Raw genomic sequence first — 18,297 nt, forward strand, 5'->3', positions numbered from 1 at the left:
TCAGCGGACTGCAGCAGAGCCGCACACGCCTCTGAAAACCGGAATATATTGGCAAGTGGACGGAGACTGCTGCTGTTTTCGAAGTGGAATTTCTGAGAGAAAATAAACCCCACAAAAGCCAGAGAGAGTGAAGTTTCAACGGCGAAAACATAACACTTTGTTTTGTGGTATGTGTTTTAGTTTCCAGCGTCTCTCCAGTGAAGTACATTTCAACCAGCGGCTCCTACGGCTTCTCAGTTCCTCCCCCGAAACTCCACCAAAATACTTGTTCTAAACTCTTGGTCTAGCCACATTGGAGGATATTACCACACTTTGTTTTATTGTTCTCTCTGAGGTGAGTGGCTTTTTGTTTTCACTAGTAGCTCCTTAAACTTCCCTAGTGTGTGTGTGTGTGTTATGTTACGTGGGGCGGAAACTTCACCTGGAGCACAGGTAAATCGGAAACCAGGTAGGCCTAGCGTTAGCTGCCTCTAGTCGGTCGTGTAGCGTTAGTTGGCACACTTGTTAAGTTACAAACTGTTGTGTGGAAGATGTTTAAAACACAAGGACACTTGTTTTGTCATCTTGACAGATTATTTTGTCTAGGTTTTAGTTGGTATTTCCTTTTAGAAGGTCGTCCGTAGTCGCTTTGTTGTTGACAGCTAGCTCTGTGTCTAGCTAGTTTATCACCAAATAATGAAATATGAAGCTAGGTTGACGAAAATGAGGCTTAAGTGACCACTTCTCACGTATTCAGCTTTTATTTTCACACGAAATCTCCTTAGTCTGTTGGAGTATATATTTACTGGCCCTTAAATATGCCTGTAAGGTACTTTTATTATGTGAAAATAACAGCTTTCCTATATCTCTCAAAGTGTTGTGTCACCTCAGGATAAACAACCACAGTTCAAGCTAACTGCCAAGTTTCCTGTTATGTGTTGGTGTGGACTGAATGGTTTGTTACTGAGTAATTTCTGTACACCATCTTTTTTATATTTGAACAAAACAGTCTGAAGTTTATAGGAGCTCATTCAAAACTCATTGGCAGACCCCCATCCAGTGCACTCTGTGAACTGGTTTCTCCCACTTTAATTCATTCCAGTGATAAGACCAGTGCAGAGCAGCAGACCTCAGTCACATAAGCACAGTGATGATGAAGCAGTGAGATCATCGGCCCTATAAACATCATGCACACTCATCCTTTATGTTCACTTCTGTGGAACATTTCCTCAAGGACCAAGACGGTGATGTAAATATGGAAGCATGCTGAAGAACCAGTTATGACAGAAAGGCCTTCTGTCACCTCTTTGTTTGTGAGCATGTGGAGAAGAGCACTTGGAATAAGTGTAGTTTTATTAAGTAATGTTATTTATTGCACCATTTCTTGATCAAGTGTTTGCTAGTTTAAAAGACCTGCTAGACCTAGGTTTACAGCTTAACATTTTGCTTTAAGTTGAATGAATTATCTTAGATATTAAGTTAAAAAAGGAAACAAAAGTTTGTGGCCGCTATCATTGTACTTGATATTTATTGGCAAGCTCCTGACAAGTGGGAGGACATTAAGGAAGCAATCTTGAGAGCGGAGAGGAGGATGTCATATTTCAGTCAGATTCTATTCAGTATGGGATCCTGGAACATGTACTTTTGTTCTCCCTCTTCCTCTGTTGGACACACTAAGGAATAATAGGTGACTCAGTGTGGTGTAGGTGACCTGTTCAGTTTCACAGAGTTGAATGCGGTGGCCGTGTGCTGGAAAGCGGCAAGCCTTTGAGCAGGAAGCCCACACAGGAAACGACCGGTGCATTGATGCCTGAAGGCTTAAACCTTGTCCGCAGTCCATAGGGAATTTTATAGTCAAGTTTCACTGTTATTTTAAGGCTTTAGAGTGCGGGGTTACGTTTTGTTGCTTCTTTTCCGACATGCAGTGGCTGCATATTATGAGGCTCTTGTATATTTCCCGACTTTTGTGTGTTTGCGCAGTCCGAACACTTAATTATGATAAACAGTCTGACAGAAGAATTTGGGAAAGCCACTGCACTAAATTACAGAAAATTAAAACATGGTGTCGGCAGCAGAGAAGAAATGTTTCTCCTGATGTCAGACACTTTGTTCATCACTTTATTTAAAAAAAACACACATAAATAGGGGAATTACAAATATGAGTGGGACACTGTCAGCTGTGAGACTTCGTTCCTACATTTAACAAATGAGTCAGACTCCTAAGAAATTTGCGTGACTTCACCAGAAATAGAGAGCTTTTTTTTTTTTTACCCAAGGCTAAGCCGAGACATGAAAAAAATCTGTAATTGTCCACTTGTTAAATGTGACTGTGTCCCAGTGAATGTTTTGAGTTCACTGGTGGGCAACTTGGCTCTTAAGTAGAATTCAGACAGATGCACCTTTAAGAGAAATAGTGAAGCCTTTGAAACTGCAATTTCGAACAACAAACACAATCTGTTACCTTCAGCAAGTTTTATTCCATTCATTCATTAGGATACTTTTTGTCCTTTTCCCAAACTTTAGCGTAACATCACCCAGGCAACTCTCAGATGTAGCCAATGGATCACAAATCATACAATAAAGAAACAGTTGCTCATTGAATTTGTTTTTACATAAAAGATATCAAAACATTGGTGTTTCTTTGTTGCTCTAGCAACACTGTACTTTAATTTTAAGTACATTTTAATTATGTTGCAAGGCTGTAGTTCAAGTTCGTGTTTTACATAAAAACTCTGTGTGGGCTGCTCAAGTGTAGGGGTTAAAAGGGGTAAACATTGATTTTTCAACATCAACATAACTGAAGTTCTTTCTCGAAAGATAAAATTGAATCGTTAAAAAAATTCTTGTTGTATGTAAGACGATGAGTAAGTCCCGGGGAAAAAAAAATCACATTTTACTAAAAATAGAAAAAAGGTACACAATACTTTCCTACTCATCGGGTTTGGAGTTTCTGCAGAACCTAATCCCCAGTAAGGAAAGCCATTCATCAACAGTGAGTCAGAGTTGAGGAGGAACAGGAGGGGACACTCTAACCAGGTGGATAATGCACCAGCTTGACGGAAAGATATATTGATCTGCATTGAGAAAAAGGTAGACTGCACCTTGACTTAACTCACAGAATGTCAGAAGTTGTAGAGAGGTGGGAAGTTGTACTGTGCTGTGGGGCACATTGTGTTTTATCAAGGAGAGGATGGATTAAAATGGATTTAAAGGCTGTGTGTGACCACTGTATGTATTTAGGTTATTTTAAAGACCTACGATGTAGAGAGAACTGTCAACTTTAATGTTGGGTTTTTATATGTATCATACACTCTTTATCTCTTTGTGCTGTTCCCACAATGTATTTCTATTTTCACGTCTTATATACATTGAATTAGTGTGACTCAATTTCCCACAGATTGATTCATCAGCTGCTCTTGGCATTACCATATAAAGGAGATCAATTGAATTATTCAGAATGAGGCTATCCATCAACAGATCACTAATAGATACATTATAGCATCAGACTCCCCATGCCTTCACACCGAACATGTCCACATCTTACTGACTCCCTAAGCTTGTCAAAGCTGCTGATGCACAACACACTCTTTGGCTGATTGCTCTGAGGTGCTAGCCTTAGCATTTTCCCTATGACAAGGGGAAAAAAGTCAATCTTGGGCTTTGCTTGACAAGGCTGACAAAGCCTTTGTTTACCAAGGAAAGCTTGACTTCCTGTACTGGTGCTCCTGAGAGAAAAAGTGAAATTACTTTTGTTGGGCTTCCACTCAGATCTATGCTACAGACTTCCATAACGTAGTGAGAATGATGTTGGTTTTGTTTTGTACATGCAGTTAAATACAGTACAATAGCAAACAGCAATGTGACAGTTCATTTGTCTTCTCTCCTAGTTTTATGAGGTTACACAGGCAGATGGGGTTTGACAATGACATAAAAAGATTTCAGCATCATCAATGGTTATTAAGTTGATAATTACAGTTATTAAGTCAGTAGGTTACAAATATGAAGTTGTTAGTTAAGGTATTATTAACTTATGCTCGTAGAAGTAAGAGTTTCAGTTTACTGAACGTATGTTGTGTTGGTAGTTTTGTCTGTTTGAAGTTCTTTGCTATTAAATGGTAAAGACACAGGGTCGGTCTCATGAAGTAGAATTAGTGTGATGGTTGGCCAGCTAAATTTACAAAATTAACTCTGGATGGCTTGAATTAAATCCCACTTCCTCACAAATCTGTTAAAAAAATAAAAATAAAAATAAAATAGGGACACACTTTGCACAAAAATATAGCATTCACATTTAAGTAACAAGTGCTAAAGAGCACAGATTCACATCTTGACAAACCTGAAAGGACTCGGAAATCAGAAATATATTCAACATTTGCAGGACAGCACATGTCCCACTCTGGTTATGAAACTGGGCTTTTTGCAAAGTGTAGGTAGTCAGTCATTAATAGGAAATACATTTGAATATTAAATACACTCGTTCATGTTATTCCTGTTGGTTCAGTGCAGCCTGTTGCGCAACAGTTCTTTCTCTGCCGCCACAGAGAACATGAGGTGACTTTGCGAAAAGAAAATAGACTTTATTGCCTTAATGATATGAGATTATGTAAATATACAAAGTATTCCCACTGTGCCTTGATGAGAAGTGATTTTTTTTTTCTATACACTGAAAATTAGTTCCTAATAATTTATTTATACATTTTAGTCACACATATTTGTCAAGTCTTGTTTCTTTTGTGAACCAAAAGGATAAATAATTTGGCTGCTAACAGTTAAATGTTTTAAATATATTCTTTATTATAGTTACATTAGTGTTCCACTTAGGGTGATTTAACGTGTAAAACAGCAACTGCAAATTAAGATAGATAGATAGAGAGATACTTTATTTTTCCCCCAGGGGAAATTCATGAATTAAGGCATAAATAATATTTTTCCAAACTTTGCATAGTGTTCCTTTTGGTGTTTGAAGTTTGTCCTTTTTTCTGCTATTTCTAGTGTTGCTTTTTTTTGGTGTACTTAGATTATGTATCTTTCACCTCACTGAATATTACTTTTTTCTGCAGTGTCAATTTAATTTCCCCACAGTGATCAGTGATTTCATCTCAACTCATACCATATGCACTGCTCTTGACCTGTCAGAGTTGCATGTGATTGAACCCAGCTTCTTTCATGTGCATGAAAACATAGCTGAGTTGGAAAACCCCAGGGTCAACTGAGAAAATTGCTTTCCAAGATTACCAGTGTTAGGTTTATTAAACCCAGATAACTTAAAAAGAGCTTGAGTAAATGAATTGCTTTGTGGGGCCATTGTTGAACAAAGAATCAAAATTAGCTCATTTTAGTTACGTATTGAGATGAAGCCAGAGAGTTTTATGAAAAAAAAAACAACTTAAATATGGACAAACTTGTAAAGATCAACATGAAGAAAATGAAAATAAGCCTGAAGAAAATGGTGTAATTCACCACTAAGACTTAAAGCGGAAGGGTGTCAACAACCATCTTGGCTTGCATTAGGCAATGACATAAGCTTGGCTTCGGGACAATAATGTGACCAGCCAGTTGAGTCATTTTCTCCACCTAGGTTTATAAACAAAGAAGCAGATATTTCATATGGCTGCATTCAGTTGAAATTGATTATGAAGGATCTGTTTTAAGTTTTTGAGAATAAGTCTTTTTATTACAATAATACAAGACATCAGACATACGAAATACAGTAAGAATGTTCATGCAGACGTAGCCACCTGTGAAGGTATTGTGCATTATTCTTTTCTACTGATCACTCTTTCATCTGTAACTCTGCTAACAGGTTAGGTAGAATATGTGCCACTTTAACCTCTCTGGATTGTAACTCAGCAAGTCCGTGTCTAAAAATGTGCTCTGTGTTCTGCAGTGCAAACACTACATGGGGAGGCTGAAATAGTTGCTGAGCTCTCTTCAGCAATGGCTCATTGTATCACAGAAGAAAATGAAGTGACAGTGAAAGTAATTTTATTATTAAATAGGGGTAAACATGTTTAAAGGAAACCTGGTATTTTTTTCCTTGTTTGGAGAAATGATGCTCTTTGCGCTTAAGCAAAAGAGCACAATCTTTTAAAATTATGTCCCTGAATTTTGGTCAGTGAGTGCCAATTTCACTCAGGATAAAAGATAGTTTTGCATAAGGGAGGTTGGCAGTTTTTTAAGTGGACCACCATAATGCAATAAAATACCTAGCAAAAGGATTTAATTTTAATTTTTTTTTTTTTTTTAAGTATTTACTCTTGCTGTTGTCAGCAATGTCACATGGCAAAACACGCGTTGGCTTCACTCTCCATGCCATCAAAATGATGTTGAATAATGTGGTTGTCAGGATGTGTAGTATTGTTTATGCTTGCTGAGATGTGACCCAGACATGCTGGGTGTTATTGTGTTATCTTTTAAAAATAGTAATAATGAATCAGTTTTATTTGACCTGGAGTGACAGGGGTGCTACAGTGATTGACACCCTGCAATATTAAGAATAAAAGAAAATAATAAGGTCTTCTTAAGAATAAGAATGATTGATTAAAGAAATGTATACACGCTTCTCACTTCAACTTACCAGTTTCTCCTATCAAAGAAATGTTAAGACACATCCCACATTTCATTGCATGTTAACAAACTAGATGTTCACATATGTGCTTGGAGACAGCTTATAATGAAACATGTCAGGGCGTGCGATGTCATTGGTAAAGGTGGGCTTTAAAGGTGGAGTACAGACTTTTCCACTTGCCCCTCCACCCCTGAAACTAATCTGAAAACAGCAGCTCTTGAGCAACTCTGAGCTTAAGTGATTGCCTTGGAATGCTGTTCTTATGGAGGCCACTTGCACAGTACAGGGGCAGAGACATTAGCATGTGAAGTAAAATCATGTGAAGATGACTGTAAATATTAAACTTCACCAGGTTGCACCATTAACCTGCTGTGAAGTTCCATTGTTGCAACATCATCCATTGAGGATTCCTGAAATACCAGGATGGCAATGTGGTCCAACTGGTTTTGGCTGAAACTTTGTGTGGTTCTGGAGACTTACAAGAGGGAATTTTCATTCTTTGTAAAAAGTAGGGCAGTATTTTTTTTTGTCCTCGCTCTGAATAACAAAATGTTTGAGGTTTAGTCTTTGAGGTTATTTTTTAGGTGTGAGGGACTAAAGGAGGCTGAATCATCACGTATCACACAAGGAACTATGGCTCATTGTTGCTTTTTTATACTTTTTAGGTGCTTGAAGTACATCTGCTTTGCCACAACTTCAGTTTTCCGTAAAGTCACACAACAAGCTTTGTTATCATTTAGAATGACATAAAAGAATATCCTCTGAAAATCACAGTAAAGATCAAAACATTACAGGCTATGACTATATATACCTCTTGGGGCATTTACTAATACAATAACATAGACACAGCTTTCACTGCCTCACTCAGCACAAGCATATTCATCCATCAAACCTCTCCAAGTAGTCTGTGTTCAGCACTGCTTTCACAGGCACACAGTGCACATTCACTGCAAATTTTGTTGGTATTTCTCACCATGTTGTTAAAGCTGCATCTTCCATGGTTTGTTATAATGTCCTCCACTGCTCATCTAATGTTAAAAAACAGGACAGCCTAGTAGTTGTTAATTAAAGAATGACAATGCCAGGCAAACTGACAAAATCGGACATGAAAGAAACTTGAAGCAGTATTTTTCCACAGAAATTTTGAACTCACACGCTATGAATTGCTGATCAACAACATCAGTTTGGCATTTAAACCTGAGTTACAACTCCACACTAAAACTATGTAAAATCAATTCAACACATGGAAACACTGCAGTGTAGATATAAAAACAAACATTAAAAAATCTGATATTTTCTGGTTACAATTTCTCAAGTATGAAAATTTGCTGTTTTTTCTGTTATTATAGACAAACTGATTTTTATTTTTTAACTGCTAATGAGGCAAAATTTGGGGATTTGGGGGCCTGATGACTTGTGGCAGAAATTTGTAATTTTGTCTCATGTATTAAAGATTAAATTATGAACTGGAAAATGTAATTAATCAATGACACAAAGAATTAGGGATTATACCACTGTAGGTAGAGTAATCAATATTTAGTGGTCTGCAGTTATCAGCACTGAGAGCTGGGGAAGACTGTTGTCAGGAGTGACAGTAGATCTTTACAGCGAGTGATGTTGGAGGTTTATTTCTCCTGAGCACCAGTGATTGTAACTGAATGAAGTCAAGCTGCGCTTAATAGGTTTTCACGGTTGTTTGAGTGGTACTGCCGTGTTGTATTTTTCTACTCTTTGTATTCCTAATGGACAGTTGTACACAAGTCAACACATTTATGCAAATTCTGCTCTAATTCAACATGATCTTGTTTTTCCTTTAAAGTATCTGTTGGCTATTATTGTCTATGTTGTTCAGGAAATTGAAATACATTTGTCTGAATGTTAATGTGCAACTTAAGTTAGGGCTTACCAGTTTGACACGCCTCCAGTGCAAAGGGTGTTTGTAAAAGTTAATGTATAAGCTTTGTTGACATGTCTAAAAAGTCCACTCTAACCTGGAATATTGAATAGAAAGGCAGCTGTAGCCTCAGATGTACAGTATATTTCTCTGTTATTAAAAAATCACTTTGTCATTATCTGTGGAGTTGAAAAGAGCAATTAAAAATACTAGAAAAAGCAGTAACTTGTAATGAGCTCCATAATGCCATCTAAAAATCTCATTTAATCTCAATTCTCTCTTTCTCTAACACAGCCCAGCTGTGTTTGCTGTCCAGCCTGGATAAAACTTTACTATGGATGAACCTCTTAAAGGGACAATTGACTGCAGCTGAATATCTTCACTAGCATCAGGACCATGTGGCAAAGTTTGCTTACAGGAGTCCACCTTCTTTTCTGAAGTTGTTGTGAAGCTTTGTGCCGAACCATCAAGACTACAGGATGACCGAGGCGTGTTCCCCTGTGGTCAAAGTGGATCTCATCAGAAGCATCATACAGCGGATCATCATAAGCTTCCCAAAACGAAGACTTGGATTGTAATTTTTTTGTGCTCTCATTTAACTTTTTATTTTTTTGCATTGCAAAGACTTTTAAATTGCAGATAAAGTAAAAGAGACTTCTATATGAGCTGCAGAAATGCTCTAGAAACCCATGTGTAGCAAGACAGCTGCTGCAGCTCGTGGAATTACGTAGCCCCAGACTGTTGGGGACTCACTCCTTCAGGGGCCAAGGGATCTGATCCCAGCCCCAACCTGCCCTGTCATCTGACCATCCCACCTGTCTGAAGGCAGACCCCGCTGTCCAATGGCATGGGTCAAGTTCTTCAGGAAGCCGGGGGGGAATTTGGGGAAATCGTACCAGCCGGGGAGCATGCTGTCTCTTGCCCCCACCAAAGGATTGCTGAATGAGCCAGGCCAGAACAGCTGCTTCCTCAACAGTGCTGTGCAGGTAGGGATGTCCTGTTGACTGTTTGTTGGTGATATCAGTTTGTGTTTAAGTCAAATCAAATCTTTGACAAAAACTCAATTTCTCTGCAAAAATTAATTATTTAAAGCTGCACAACAGTAGTAACCATTGTAAAAAATATCATATTAAATAGTATTAAATCCTAAGGTGCTCCTAACCTCTTTTTTGCTGCTTGTATAACTTTATTCATTCACTTGTTGCTCCCTTCCTGCAGCAGCTGTACATGTTCCACCCTCTAAAATATGATCATCTTTTATTTAGAATTTTCAAAGCTTAGTCACTGTCTACATTTGTCAGAGCTTCCCAGCAATATACTGAATATTAAGGTTGCTTTTGACTAGTGGGATGCTGGCTGGTGTGCTAGTTCATTACTGCAGTCAGCCACACAGTGAGGTCACTCTTGGAGACTGTGACTCAGAGTGAGACAACCGATGAGCTGGTTGAAGATTATTGTTGCCTTTGGCTTTGTTTCTGTGAGAGAATTGTTCCTCTCACCCACTCCTTATCCCACTCCTTGTAAATGTTGTCCTGACACCCAAATGCCATAAGTTTTCTCACATATATAAATACCCACTTGAAACAGCCCTGTGCTTATTCTTAACATTATTTTTGAAAGGCAACTGGTTTAAAAAGATGAATCTTGGAGCTTCTTATGTCTGTTTGATTTTCATGCCTGTGCCTTTTTTTTGCTTTATTGTTTGAGTCTGTAAGAAATGCTCCAACACAAAGGTGAGGGTTGCACTTTTAGTGTAAAAACCTCCTCCTCTTTCCCTTGTTTAGGTACTATGGCAGCTGGACATTTTCAGACGCAGCTTGCGGCAGCTACCTGGACACTTCTGTTTAGGAGAATCGTGCATCTTTTGTGCGTTAAAGGTTGGTGTAGTCAGTATATTTAACAGGAGCTAACACTGAGAAGTAACCGTGTAGTTCCTGTTTGTTTTATGGATGCGGTGAATCGCTGGGTCACATATTCAGACTGTGTATTGAGCAGTGAGGGTGACACGAATGCTTTTAATAAACAAAATGTCCCATAGTCCATGTGCAAATAAGTTTTTGTTCTCTTCTTTAGGGCATTTTCTCCCAGTTCCAGCACAGTCGGGAGCGAGCCCTGCCCTCTGACAACCTGCGTCACGCCTTGGCAGAGACCTTTAAGGACGAGCAGCGCTTCCAGCTGGGCTTCATGGATGATGCCGCAGAGTGCTTTGTAAGTTCCTGTAGCAACCCGGCTGTCCTGAGGGACGGAGACTAGCGTATGGAGAGGGATGTGTGTATGTTTGTGTGTTCCCCTGCCACACAGTTCGAGTAATGCACTGTAACAAACTGTTTGGCGAGGTCACTGAAAGAGCTTCTGTCCCTCCCTTCCCCTCCCATCAACCCCTGCCACATTGCCGCTAAATATTATCATGACAGGTTATATAAGCGCCAGAGTTGTGTTTGAACCTCTCCGTTTTGTGCTACCATATTATGTCACATAATTTCTGTGCTTTTTAAAAGTCGATTTCATGCATCCTTCATCACTTTTACATATCAGTTCTAGTTTTTCTGCTTATTTTGGCACAGTAAAGCATTGTTCGGCTAGAACTTGTTTTTCCATAACTGCAGTGTAATTTTCATTTTTTTGTTCCAGTTTTATTTCGACTCCAACCAACAAATGTAAAACAGATCCTGCAGCATTTTTTATCCTTCATTTTTCAACCATGTTTTCATTTGTCCATCAGCATTAATTAATTCATTTTTTCTCACGATGTTGATAACCTATGCCTACTGACAGTATACACAGACAGCACAGATGTATTCCGATTTTATCCCACAATCATTGTTTACCCACTTAGGAAGTCCAATTATGCAGAAATGGAAAAACAAAAGAGAGAATCTAATGTCTCTGGAGCAAAAGTGGAAAGGACTGTAATATATGTGAACACTGGGTCACAAGTGTGAGCATTAAGTCCCTTTGATTCTAAAATAAGAAATTACCCACAAACCTACTACATGATGAAGTTAAATGCAAAGAATGCAATGTTTGTGCCTTGTTTCCTTCTTTCTTTGCAAAATCCCCTCATATAAAAACTCAACAGCAACTTTTTACTTCTAAGACCAAAGCTTACGTGCCAAAGTTACTATCTTTTATAGACGATCTTAATTCTTAATCCCACACAGATCTTTGCCCTTGAGCATTCACCATGTAATGCACTGGCAGCAACATGCTGGAGTAGAATTTATGTGAGGAGTTAGCCAGTGTCAGATTAACAGGCTGTGAAGTTGTGCCTGTAACCTTTGCAGGCCTATGCTGCGGCCTTAATATTTTATAAACTCAGAAGCACTCCATAGAAACAGGAGGGAGCTAAAATGGAGTATAGCTTGCTCTTTAAATGTGTTCCTTCTGATGTCAGGTTTACAACATGACTCTTAAATTGCAGTGTCCCATTGCACTGCAGTTTTGCTCTTCGAAATACCTCTCTTGGAGTAAATAGATTAGATAGCCTGTGGTACTTGTAAAGAAGTTGCTTTACAACAAGCCAGTTGGAAATGTTTGTCCCATACCTGATGGATCTCCTGTTCTGTCGTAGGAGAACATACTAGAGAGGATCCACCTGCACATTGTGCCTGAGGAGACAGATGCCTGCACTTCAAAGTCTTGCATCACGCATCAGAAGTTTGCTATGTCACTTTATGAGCAGGTCAGTAAAGGGTCAGACGGCATGAATCATCAAGCATGAATTATATTATTTTACTTAAGATGTTATTGTTTTTTTTTTCTGCTGCACCAATCTGTGAAAAAGGTTTTGTTTAAATGTGATAATTCATTACAAGAAGCATTAATTATGATTTTCTTTTTTTTTTTTGCTGTAGATGTTTTAGTTCATACAGTGTTTGTTTTTGCACACCCTCTACAGTAATGGGAACACACACCAGCCAGTCTTAGGATTAAGTGACACACGCATGCGCGCACACATACATACACATACACACACACACACACACACACACACACATAGACAGGTACATGAATCACTGTCTGAGACAGTAGAAATCCAATCCGTCATGTTTGAATACTGGGTCGCCCCAGTGGAATAAGGAGGGTGTTTCTGGTCAGATTCTACAGTGCTGCAGCAGAAGTACCAGATAAATCACGGATGGTGTACACATAAATTCGAGCACAACACAGACACCACCCTGCGCTGTGGCTGTGATGCCCATCACTAACTCTGTCCCTATCCCAAACCAGTTCTATCTCTGAATCAAACAGATAATACGCCTTTGGACTAAATCCCTTAGGGGCACAGTCAGTGGATTTTGTTCCACCTCGACTTCAGGGCACCCAAATCCAGCAAATATTATGTCGGCCTAAATGAGGATTGCCTGTGTCAGAGGGAGATTGATAACTTCTGAAATTAAATTGGATGCCCAATAATGTCAATCATTTGAGTTGGGGACTTCAAAAGATTCGGTAGAACCCATAGTTTATAATGCAAAGGAAGCAGCAAGACTGGCATGTCTTAATCTCTTGCCATGATTTATACAAATAAAAGAGAGTTTATTTAGGAGGGTGAACGTTTCTGGTCTCCTTTTGGAAAATGACATGTTGGCTTGACAGTTGGTCCTTGGCAGTGGCTACGCATGCTGAATTCACACCGGTTTATCTTTTTTGTTACTTTTTCTTGTGTTTGTCACCCTCTTGGTCTCCATCTCTCTCCCCTGTGCAGTCTGTGTGCCATAGCTGTGGGGCAACTTCCGACCCACTGCCGTTTACTGAGCTGGTGCATTATGTCTCTACCACCGCACTCTGGTAAGGCACAGGCAATATGAAACTTTTTTTGCTTCCCCTTTGTCATCTGTCCAGCTCCACTCTGTTTTTGCTTTTCACATGTCTTTCTGCATATTTGTCTCATGGGAGTAGTTTAACTTTTTAGCTGATATTTCACACACACAAGTTTTTTTTCCACATACCTTAATCTCTGTCTCTCACGCCTCGTCTTTTCTTTCTCAGTCAACAGACGCTGCAGCGCAGAGACGAGTCTTTCGGGGATCTGTTACAAGCAGCAAGTACGATAGGGGACCTTCGTAACTGTCCAGTAAGTTTTCAAAGTGCACCAGTTTGCTGCAAAAGCCTTTCATCGGAAATATGGCTACCATTGTCTCCTTTAAATGTTTGTTATATTTGATGGACAACCATAGGGCAGTCTTCAGGGACTCCCCTGAATCTCAGGCGTTTTATTTTTGATATTAATTTTTACTGACTAGCCAGTTCTGTAGTCTACATCGTAACTGGGTGAACTGGTTGCTTTTGGGTACTATTTTATTATTATTATCTTTTTCTGTGTCTTTGTTTTTCTTTTCCAGAGCAACTGTGGCCAGAGGATTAATATCAGACGGGTCCTCATGAACTCCCCAGAGATAGTTACCATAGGCTTCGTCTGGGACTCTGACCAGTCTGACCTCACTGAGGATGTTATCCGCTCGCTTGGACCTCATCTCAGTCTCTCTGCAGTGAGTGTCATTTCTTCAACAATTTATGTGTGTTTCAATTTTATATTTATTTTTATTACTCCCTTTGTATTTTGTGACCTGTGGTGTGGAATTACAATATGAAGATTGTTGAGAGTGATGGGATGTTTTCACAAAAATAAAATGTCAAGGATATTTTTTTGTTTAATTTTTCAGGTGGTCAGATTGAAAATTAAGAGAGAGACAAAAAAGACAAAAATTACATACAGTCAGAACATTTCATTGAACCTTTCAGATTAAGTAATTAATTATTTAACACAATATCAAATAACTCTCCCAGGCATGGTTAAATTTTCAGTATCTTCTTGGAATGAGTCCATTCACAGCTGCCATTTAGGGTCAGTTTATTTTGGTGCAATCGAACATATGTGGGAAATAAAGTGGGGATTTATTTCTCTGTAAGTCGGGGCCGTTGCATAAGCAGTCAACGCCCAATACCCAGTTGGCCTGCGCCACTGATCAAAAAGCCCCTGCTGGCCTTGGTCAGCTTGTCAAAAAGCCCCTCCCCTCATGTCTGTGTTTTGTGTGTTTTGAGTGTGTGTGTGCATGCCTGTCTGAGGGAACATGTGGGCTGAACAGACAGCACTGAGATAGGGGGTACAAAAATATGTTTGAGACTGCTGTTGTTGTACTGTTTACATTCACACATTCTTGATCATAAGTAGGCAAAAACGTGGGCTCCTTTTTTGTCCATAAAATCCCATCTCCCTATACATGCATATGGTAAGGTTGTCTCTGGTGTTCACAGTGGCACACAAATTACTAAATATTCCTCAGTAGCCTGCTCACATCAGTCCACTGTGTTTGGTGGATGGGCTTCACAAGCAAAAAAAAAATCAATCAGTATAGTTCAGATCAGGGCATGCTCATATGCTACAAACATTGCATAACTTCTTTTATCGAAGTATCCAGACCATTCATTTGACAGCTCCCTCTTGTGCATTTCCAAAGCATACCATCAGAAGAATTTGTCAGGACAACCCCCCCACCCCCCACCCCTCCCATTACTGTGCCACAAAGGCCTTGATTCATTAGAGAGTGTTTCATGTGACTTTATTGGGTGTTAAAGGGAGCCCTCCACCCCCAACATTTGCTTTGAAATCTATTGTTGAGACTGTCAAAAGGGAGAGACAGAGAACTGGTTGTGCACGATACATGAGAGGGGGGAACAAGTGACCGTTTCACCAAGGCTTTCTCCACTCTCTCTCCATGTCTTCTGGACCCTTTTACTTAATTTTTTCCCTGCTGATATGAAACAAATGAAATTAGAAAACCCCACTATATATTAGTATTTAGACCATCAGTAAGAATACTGTGGAGCATTGTACTGTTACTCTAGATATGAAGTACCGCTATGACAGTGCTGATTTAAACCAGCCCTTATTCATACTGATTGTCAGTTCATTCCCTCAGACCTTAATCTGTTAACAGATGGAGTAACTGATTCCACTAGCTATCAACATCACTCACTTGCCTGCCCACTTACGATGATGCGATAAGTAACTGGTGTAAATATTTATGTGTGTGTGTGTGTGTGTGTGTGTGTGTGTGTGTGTGTGTGTGTGTGTGTAGCTCTTCTACAGGGTAACAGATGAACATGCCAAAAAGGGAGAGCTGCTGCTCGTTGGGATGATCTGCTATTCCAGCCGCCACTACTGTGCCTTTGCATTCCACACCAAATCTTCCAAATGGGTCTTCTTTGACGATGCAACAGTGAAAGAGGTGAGAAAATGTACACTAGTGCGGAAATCACTGGTCACTTAAATCAGTTTATACACAGAAAATGTGATCAATTAATTTTTTAAGCCAAGGAAAAATGCAAAACATGTACTAGTTCCAGCTTCTTTAAAGGTGGAGATTTGCTGCTTTTCTTTGTTTTATATCATTGTGAATTGAATTTATTTGGATTTTGAACAGGGGATCAGACAATAAAGTCAATCTGAAGATGTCACTTGGGAAATTTTGTTGACTTTTTATAGATTTGAAAAATAATCAGTTAATCATATCAAAAATTGATAAGCGTAGACAACAACACAATTATTATGATAACATAGATCTATTCCAACACACACCTAAAAGCATTACCTTATTTTTTTTATACAAGGATCCAGTTAATGAAAGACAGTAGGCCATTAGTCTTTGTCTAATTTGTTATGTTGCACATTTTTATAAAAATGTGCTATTATTTTTATTATAATAAAACATGGTTTGTTTTACGAGCAGCAGCAAAGAGTAGTGATGTTCACAGTCTCTTATCTCCATCACCAAGTCTCTTTTTCACCCAATAAGGGCCACATCGATTGCCCCTTGTGAGCCTCTGGGTTGATGAACCTTTATGGCAGTGAACAGTCAGCTAACCCCCCAACCCCCCACCTCTATTTCTACTGCAATTCTGTCATTACAAAACAGTAGTTACATGTAGCTTTACCAGTAAAGACATTTTTACAGATTCCTTCACTGGTTAAAGTTGAAGGTTTGAAGTTGAGGGTCAAAGTGTTTGTTTGTGCTGTCTATGTGTGAGAAAGAGGTTTATTTGTGTGTCTGTGTTTTGCAGGCACATGGTTTTGTGTATGTGTGTGTGCAGTATATAGTTTGTGAATCCTTTCATCCATTCTCCCCCCTTTCTTAACACGTGATTCATTTGTGTGGTGTGCACATGTGAGCATATCTTTTGTCTTACACTCTGACAATTTTCATGGGGACTGTGGTGCAGCGGCTGGCTGCCTGGCTCTGTGTCAATCCATCAGCAGCTTGTGCTGTGTGTGCAGCCGCCCACCCCCGACTGAGATGGAGGAGCTACAGTACTCAGCGCTTGCCAAGTCCATACCTGGATCGAAACTTGCCAGCATTTCTGTGACTCCCCAAGTCCCAGCTGCTAAATGACTACTGTAGTGTAACCCAATCACTGCTTTACCAGTGCATAAAAATTCTATAATAAGAACGACAAAATACAGTTACTTGAAAATAGTAATTGTACCTATACCATGGCCATTGAGAATTCTTGATTGGATGGCTGGCAGGTGTTTATTTTTTCTTTTAGCTGGCAGAATAACTGTACACCTTTGCATCAGTGTTAAATGATGGATAATAACAGCAACATAAAGGCTTCAGCAGTTTAGTTAAGTAGTTATGAGGTTGTGTCATAGCTATACATTTAGTCTGTGTCAATAAACCATTCAGGTGCGAAGATCATTACATCCTCATGTGCCCTTAACACAGCTGTTGATTTATAGCCTCAAGTTCACACCTTTTGGTCCAAGCCAGGAGTAGGAGGTGACTAAGAACTGAGTTTTTTTGTAGTGATTTACATAGAGAAAACATTTAGCATACAATGGAGGTTGTGCTAGCGAACATCCCTTCATCTGGAATCCATTTGCTATTTTTTTATTCACCTCTGCAGCACTCTTCCCTTTATCTTTCCTTTGTTTAGCTTTGCTCTTGGCTCCTCTTTACCTCATCTTTCTATCTCTCCTCCCCCTACCGTCTCCTGCCCCCTCTTCCCCCGTCATTTGCTTAATTAAGGAGCACACAAGCATCTGTTAGCCAGCAGCCTGTCTTTGTGGTGCCTTTGTGGCGAGACACGCATCTTATACAGCTTTACTAATGTGAATGTGTGATTTAACCTCAGTTATATTCACTCACAAATTAGACTATGCACAATAAAGGGGAGGTTTTGTTATTTAATATTGTTATTTTTGTTATAAAGTTGTTGAATTTTATAAAAGCTTTCAGACCATTTTCTGTTTGATTAAGATTGACTCAGGCTGTGACCCTCTGGTGATGTCAGTAGACCTGGGTATTAGTGGAAATTGTTCAGTTTGCAATAAGTTAAATGCTTTATATCAGATCACAGTTACACAACAGAACTTTTTTGATACCTCTTTTTAAAATGAAAACAGATGGACTCACAACAATTCTCCCATCATGTGTACAATCCATCTGCTTTCTGAAATTAAATTGGACCGTGGCCACTTGATTTGCACAATGCACACATCCTCGATCTGCTGAAACATAGGACCCATTAGCAAAAAATCCAATGTTTTACACACTCTTTAATATCTCCAAATCAACTGATCTCAAACAAAGCATGTAGATGGCAGATTATTTCACTTAAATATCTTGTCTTTTGTTTTTTTTCATGCTCATTGATCAGCCTTTTTTTGTCTTTTTGTCTGTAGATCGGCTCCAGGTGGAAAGATGTGGTCAGCAAATGTATCAAAGGTCATTTCCAGCCTCTCCTCCTCTTTTACTCCAACCCTGACGGGAGTGCTATCACCGCGGCTGATGCCTCAAGACAAAACAGCAGCCAGTCCCAAGTGCAAGGTATGACATATCCCATCAGGGTT

General features: G+C 39.3%; 1 protein-coding gene across 1 annotated transcript in view; it reads left to right on the forward strand.

Moving 5' to 3' along the window:
* usp53 (ubiquitin specific peptidase 53) overlaps positions 1-18,297 on the forward strand; it is a 31,896-nt gene continuing 13,599 nt past the window's right edge. Inside the window, exons 1-10 of the mRNA XM_022758827.1 lie at positions 1-334; positions 8,736-9,427; positions 10,226-10,318; positions 10,515-10,649; positions 12,013-12,123; positions 13,150-13,232; positions 13,434-13,518; positions 13,787-13,933; positions 15,524-15,673; positions 18,130-18,274. Of these exons, the coding sequence (XP_022614548.1) occupies positions 9,284-9,427; positions 10,226-10,318; positions 10,515-10,649; positions 12,013-12,123; positions 13,150-13,232; positions 13,434-13,518; positions 13,787-13,933; positions 15,524-15,673; positions 18,130-18,274 (1,093 nt within the window). The 5' untranslated portion in view covers positions 1-334; positions 8,736-9,283. The remainder of the gene's footprint in view (positions 335-8,735; positions 9,428-10,225; positions 10,319-10,514; positions 10,650-12,012; positions 12,124-13,149; positions 13,233-13,433; positions 13,519-13,786; positions 13,934-15,523; positions 15,674-18,129; positions 18,275-18,297) is intronic.

Source organism: Seriola dumerili, unplaced genomic scaffold (genome assembly GCF_002260705.1).
Source record: "Seriola dumerili isolate Sdu_G_001 unplaced genomic scaffold, Sdu_1.0 BDQW01000309.1, whole genome shotgun sequence".
Taxonomy (NCBI): Eukaryota; Metazoa; Chordata; class Actinopteri; order Carangiformes; family Carangidae; genus Seriola; species Seriola dumerili.